The 6,935-nt window shown below is 38.8% G+C and overlaps 1 protein-coding gene across 3 annotated transcripts; it reads left to right on the forward strand.

Moving 5' to 3' along the window:
* Positions 1-38: 38 nt before the first annotated feature.
* c3h4orf33 (chromosome 3 C4orf33 homolog) lies at positions 39-5,727 on the forward strand. 3 transcript variants are annotated; one of them, XM_037765037.1, is made up of 7 exons: positions 39-324; positions 1,070-1,234; positions 1,314-1,507; positions 3,421-3,481; positions 3,566-3,617; positions 3,714-3,913; positions 5,038-5,727. In XM_037765037.1, the coding sequence occupies exons 2-7, from the start codon at positions 1,170-1,172 to the stop codon at positions 5,132-5,134; spliced, it is 669 nt and encodes a 222-aa protein (XP_037620965.1). In that variant the 5' UTR covers positions 39-324; positions 1,070-1,169; the 3' UTR covers positions 5,135-5,727. The 3 variants fall into 3 exon arrangements, with proteins under 3 accessions (XP_037620965.1, XP_037620966.1, XP_037620967.1); XM_037765038.1 differs by having other exon boundaries at positions 1,070-1,151; XM_037765039.1 differs by lacking the exon at positions 1,070-1,234.
* The last annotated feature ends 1,208 nt before the right edge of the window (positions 5,728-6,935 follow it).

Here is a 6,935-nt window from a genome sequence, read left to right on the forward strand (position 1 = left end):
TCCGCTATGTGTCAAGCAGGAAGCTACAGTCCATATGTCAATACTATAAACAATTCGATGTTTGGTTTCAGATTGAATAATGTTTTGTCGTTTTTCAAGTGGAAAGAGATTACGTCTGTCTTCAACCCCGACGCTTCGTCAGGAAGTAGTTAACACACGTATTGATATAAATACAGCTGGACAGCTCTTGGTCAGCTGGTCATGTGATTTGCTGACACAATAAAAGAGTTTGGTTATTATGCAACCTTACTGAGTTTCTGTGAGTAAACAACGTCCTCTTGATAGGTTAAGAACAGGTCTAATCTGAAACGACAAGGACATCAAGTAAGTTCACTTGAATTGCAATTCCTGTTAATTTTGAAGTTATGAAAGCAATGTTTAAGTCATGCCTGATGTTGCTTTAGACAAAAAAAAGAATGATCCCAGTCACTTCCACACAGTGAAGCAAACAGCTTATTAATTAAACACTGGTGTTGGATCAGTACTCAGTATTGGCTGATACCCAAAGCCCAGGTATCACTATCAGTATTCAGGAATGAAAAGTTGGATTGGTGCATCGCTAGAGTAATTCAAAACTTAAAAAAAAGAGAGGGAATTAGATAGAAGACATGAATGAGTGACAATAACATGTAGGCTATGTGAGAAGGCTGCAAAGATGATAGATGGATAGAGACCTAGGCATTTATTCACTCAGCCTTTCAGAGTAGGGAATCAGTCCTAACATACCCAAAATTGAACACTTAGTCCTACTTTTAGGCTATGGCGTAAAAGCATTTAATCAGATAAATGTCATAATTCATGAGAGACTCCTTGGATTTGTAACTGTTATCTTGGACAACATCAAATAAGCACAGCAGTATCAACAATTGGTCCTGTATTGCGTAATTGTTGTGGCCAAATGGTCCAGGCACACACAAGCACCTTGCCAATGAAATGAAAGCAGAACAACAGTACTTGATGGTTCCAAGTTTTCCATATCAGGGAGTCAGTTTTACTATCTTGATAAATTATTGAGTAACAAAACTGAATTTCTCAATACCCTAATGTGATAACCAACTCCTATTTGCAGAGGGTGTACCTGTACCAGGGTGTACCTGTATATAAAGACACGAGAAGCCCAGCTGGAGCACAGTCGAGAGTTACTGTAACCAGTGAGTCTCGTTGACAACATGGGGTTAGCTCGGGGACTCCAGTTTGTGACACTCATCCACATTCTGCTATGCTGTCAATCTCTGTAAGTTTGCAGTTTGTTTTCTGCACTGTGTCACCATGTCACTTAACAGGTTCTCATTCTGTCTGAATCTTCCTTTCAGTCCTTTTAAGCGAATGGAGTTCTCGATCACGCACACCTGGGATAGCAATCCTGTGAATCATGACCCGATAAGGATCGTTTTCTCTGATGGGCTAGGAGGGCTGAAGATAGAGATGTTTGGTCCCTTCTTCAATGACCCACCAGGTCCTGATGGGCCCCCCAGTGAGGCCTTCCCTGGACTCTGGAATTATGAAGGTGGGTAAGAAGGTGATGCTGTATGTATGGTACTGCATTACACAGCTTCATAGACAGGCAAATATATCTGTAGCAAGAGGCTACAGGGGGATTTATTGACAAATCCACGATGAATGTCTATAAATAAAGTGACTGCAAAATCTTTTAAAAAGTATTCTACGAATCTCCATACCAAATTCAGTGATTTACTTATATTTGAAGACCAATTGGCACAAATAGAGTTCATTTTATAAGTTCTTTACCAAAAGTTTGTAATAGTATTACTATGAAAATGTAATTAATCATTTTATAACTTGTTCTTTGAATGCATTTCTTATTAAAGGGATTGTTCAACATTTTGGTAACTATTTATTTGCTTTCTTGTCGAGAGTTAGATGAGAAGATCTATAGTACTCTCATATCTGGCAACATGAAGCTACGGTCAGTAGATGGTTAGCTTAGTTTAGCTTAACATAGAAGAAACTCCACCAACCAGCACCTCAAAATCTCACTAGTTTACTCATGTTTAATATTGCTTTTTATTTTTTTGTTCACAATTTATTGGGGCTGTCAAAGTTAACGCGATATTAATGCATTAATACAAATTCGTTTTAACGCCACTAATTTCTTTAACACATTAACGCAACTTGCAGTTTTTAGGTTGTGGCGGGCTCAGTTTTAAAGCTGGAATGAAGATACTAGCATCATATGAAACTAGAAAAAACTGCTCCAAACTTATGCTAAATTTTGGCAAGGGAAAGTTCGCATCGCCATTTTCAAAGGGATCCCTTGACCTCTGACCTCAAGATATGTGAATGAAAATGGGTTCTATGGGTACCCATAAGTCTCCCCTTTACAGACATGCCTACTTTATGATAATCACATGCAGTTTGGGGCAAGTCATAGTCAAGTCAGCACACTGACACACTGACAGCTGTCGTTGCCTGTTGGGCTTGAGTTTGCCATGTTATGATTTGAGCATATTTTTTATTCCAAATTGAGTACCTGTGAGGGTTTCTGGGCAATATTTGTCATTGTTTTGTGTTGTTAATTGATTTCCAATAATAAATATATACATACATTTGCGTAAAGCAAGCATAATTGCCCACTCCAATGTTGATCAGAGTGTTAAATACTCCCTTTAAGGTACATTTTGAACGGATAAAAAATTAATTTGTGATTAACTGTAGACAATCATGTGATTAATCGTGATTAAATATTTAATTGATTGACAGCCCGTCTCGTCAAAAAAGCGAGTGAGCATATTCCACAACATGTCCTTACACTGATTTCATTAAACAATTAAAGTGTCACTCTCCAGACTATAGTGTTGGTAAACTGAATTTTATAAACTTCACAAAGGTTGCATTTATGGCATATTGTAATAGATTGCATAAGATTGCTTTATGGTTCCCACCCCCCAATAGTTATATCATAACATTGTTATTGCAGTCATGGTGGGATTTAGTCAGTATAATGCAATTTTAGGCCACTCTAAAAGCTGAGATAAAATTATGAATATAGTCCAATGAGAACAGAGAGATTGGGACTAGCTCTGTTTATGAGGCCATAATAGTAATTGCATTATCATTATTATGGTGACACAGCAATTAAACCCTGTAATGAGGTTGAGTAATAACAATCCTATCTAATTGACCTGAAGTAAGTTCGATTTCCGGTTAATGAGCGCCACATATTTGACCTCATTAATGTTACTTATTAGATTGGAAACCAACCCCATTATAATCTCGGGAGATAATGAGACTGCTGCTAGGTGAGCGGGCGTGCTGGTCTTCAGATCTTATTTGAAAGTTTATGTATCTGTTATTTTTACGTGAGATTGTTAAGCTGTCACTCAAAATAAATGACTCAAATCATTGAATTATTCTTATTATTCTTGATCCACTGATCTTTCTTCTTCTTCATCTCCTCAGTTGTGGAGTGCTTCTTCCTCGACAGCACTACAGTAAATTACCTAGAAGTGGAGTTTTGTCCGTAAGTACAGAGCTTAACTGTTGTAACATCCATGTGACCATATGTTTATAGACAGTCTTAAAACACACTGTGTTTTCATTTCAGACATGGACAGCACCTGATATTATTGCTGTCAGGAGTTGGCCACGCATTCCAGGTGGGCAGACATCGAGGGAGTTACTGAAGGGGGCAGTGGTACTTTGAGTAAGGTGTTTAAGTATTTCTTATTTTTGTCTTGTAATTCTTACTCCAGCAACAACTGCCCATGGTGTTTAATGCCACGATCAAAGGGGACAGGTGGATGGGTGAGGCTCTCCTCCCCTGGTCGTACTTCCCTCCCAATGTCAACAAGATGAACTCCTACGCCATCCACGGCTCAGGAGAGAAGCGTACGTATGAGGCTCTCTACCCCATCCCCAAGGCGGATCTAGTGGAAGGCCAAAAACCCAACTTGTGAGTATAATAATTCATGAGTACAGTTGTTTGAGGTCATGTACACAGACATTACTTATAGTAAAACATTGTTGTTGTTTTTTTAAGGGATACTCCAACAGTTTAGTATTGCACTTTAATGAAGTTGGGGAAATTACGAAAAAAAGATTTACAAAAGAGTGGTCAAAATCAGAGCAGCCTCCTGAATATCAGTCCCTAGTATAGGTTAAGCGGGACGACCTACATTTCCCATAATGCAACTCTAAAATGTCTTTCGTTAAACTACTCCTTTCTGGTACATGCTCACGTCTTTTTAATGTCGCATTCACAACTCAACTTCACTCGTGCAAGTTGGACCACCGGCATCATTTGTGTTCATTCACACTAGACACGCCAGAGAAAAGAAGGGGTTTGTCTACATAGATACCAACAACTTTTCTTTCTGCCATTTCTGCCATCAACCTTGGAAGAAATAATCACTGTTGCTGCTTTGTCTATGTTGTGGAAGTCCCAGATATGTCGGAAAACCAAACGCTGCCGTGTCTGGGTTCATAACATCACCCGGCGGCGAGCTGTATTCACATACAGAGCCATTGCACTGACTGTATCTAGCAAGCCACACGTCGCTACTGTGGTATGAACCCAAAATAAACAGATTGTGCTGTGATTTATTTACAATAAACAGATCAAAAAGATGCTGAAATAACAACATAATGATGCCGATTCGTAAAAAGTCTGAATTCACGCTTTGTCAGGTCTGTCCGCAAGACGACAAGCAAACAACTTAGAAACAAAAATGGAATGGAGTTCTGATGGATCAGTTCCAGGCAGATTTTAATGCCCTTCATGCAAAACCAGAAAGGACATTTTTCAACTGTTCAATTTTTTTTATATACAGTATGTATGTATATGTATATATATATATATATATATATATATATATTGCAGCCAGACTTAGATTTTGAAAAACGAGTTTTGATGACAAAGTATTAAGAGGCCGACTTGCACTTTTTAGATTCGCCAACTATTAGCCAACACCTGGCTGGGTAATTACACTGAATGTGCAAATGTGTATGTAAGAGTTTGATGCATAAGATACAATAAATCTTTATTGTCCTATATTAAATTCTCTCTCTGTCTCTTAGCCACCGCCTGGAGTATTTCAAAGACTTCCGCCTGCAGAGCATCATGGGAGAAGATTGGGTCCAGCCAGAGTCTGGTCTGTGGTTTGGAAAGCCCTGAGCATTTCACTCCCTTTTCCCCCTCTCTTTCCTTTCTCTTGCACACCCAGACGCACGCACACACCACGGCGGCAGGGCAATTGTACAAACACTCATTGACAGGGAACAAAGGGCAATCAATCTTTATTAGTTAATGATGCCAAACGATATGACAAGAAATATGTTATCAGCTTGTCGGAGCGTATTAGCCTTCACACACATCTGTACAAGCACACAGTGTCACACACACACACACACACACACACACGCACACACACACACACACACATCACAAGGTATTGGACGTCACGTTAATTTGTTTCGGCAGTGTGTGACCTACAGCGGTTATACTGTGGATGGTGGCGAGGAATGCTCGCCTTGCTTTGACATTGAGCTCCTGCTTCGCGTTTCAGTGAGATAAACCACTGCAGTTTTTTGTGATTCTTTACCTTTTTATGAGACATAAACATAAACACACACCACTGAGGTGAAACATCTGTTCTTCAGAGATACATGTTAAAGCTTTTCAATTAGTGTCTTTCTATAAATAATTTTTTAACCATTCCACAACCTGTATTGATTTCCTTTTACAATTAAATATGTTTTCATCACATATTGCTGAAGTGTATTGTCAGTTCTTTTTTTTCTGTGATTTTGTGTGACATAGTGTCACTTTAATTGTATTTTGGATGTATGATCATGATTCAGTGCAATGTCTATCTATTAAAGTAATGGTTCTTCATTTTGAGAAATATAATTTTTGGCTTTCTTGCTGAAAGTTAGATGAAATTATTTAAAGGGGAACTACGTCCATTTTCAAAATGTTATTCCTATGGTCTAAGACCAAAATACTAGTAAACATGAACAACTCTCCAAAATCCAAAACTGAGAGTGCTAATACTCAAACTTGTGATGTCATTAGGTATAAAGTCTGGAGCTGCTCCATAGACAATGAATAGGGAAAGATGTTGAGAGCACCAAGGGCAATGTTCTGAGTATATGGGGACATTTTCTGTTTCACAACTGACAACACTACAATAGAATAAACCTCATTTGGGTATAAAAAAGAAACATTCTGTGGGTCCACAAAATCAGTCTCCCATTCATTGTCTATAGAGCAGCTCCAGACTTTATACCCTATGACATCACATGTTTGAGACTTATTTCTCTGGTTACTGGCTTTGAGATAGAGTAGCTCATGTTCACACATATTTATTGAACTTAGGCCACGGAAATTATATATTGGAATTCTTAATTTAGGTGGTGCTCCCCTTTAAGTAAAAGTACCACTATAACAATGTAAAAATACTCCATTACATGTAAAAGTCCTTCATTCAAAGTCCTACTAATAGAGGACCCATTGTGCTTTTCCCCTTTCCTTTAGTGTGTTATATAGTTTTTTGTGTACGTAAAAGGTCTGCAAAGTTACAAAGCCCAAAGTCCACAGCAAAGGGAGTTATTCTCAGAAAAACTGCTCCTGAACTGCCTGAAACGCCTTGCTTAAAGTCTCGCCTTTTCTTCCGTAATGCGATGATGTCACCAAGTAACACATTTGCATTATACCTGCCTAGCGGCTGGTTTGGCACGCCCTCAAACAAAGCTAGTTAGAGCAGAGCTTGAGCGCAGTCCGAAGAGTTTGGTTCAGTTGAACCAATCAAAACAGAGTGTCAGCTGACCAATCGGAGAAGACTGGGCTTTATGGGAGGGGAGGGTCTGTTTGTGACAGAGGGGGAAAAGAGGTGCTGTAGCACAGCCGGAGTGAGAAAATTAAAGCATTTTTGAAATTTAAAATGAGCATCATAGGTCATTTTCAAGTCAAAGTA

This window comes from Sebastes umbrosus, chromosome 3, assembly GCF_015220745.1.
Source record: "Sebastes umbrosus isolate fSebUmb1 chromosome 3, fSebUmb1.pri, whole genome shotgun sequence".
Classification (NCBI taxonomy): Eukaryota; Metazoa; Chordata; class Actinopteri; order Perciformes; family Sebastidae; genus Sebastes; species Sebastes umbrosus.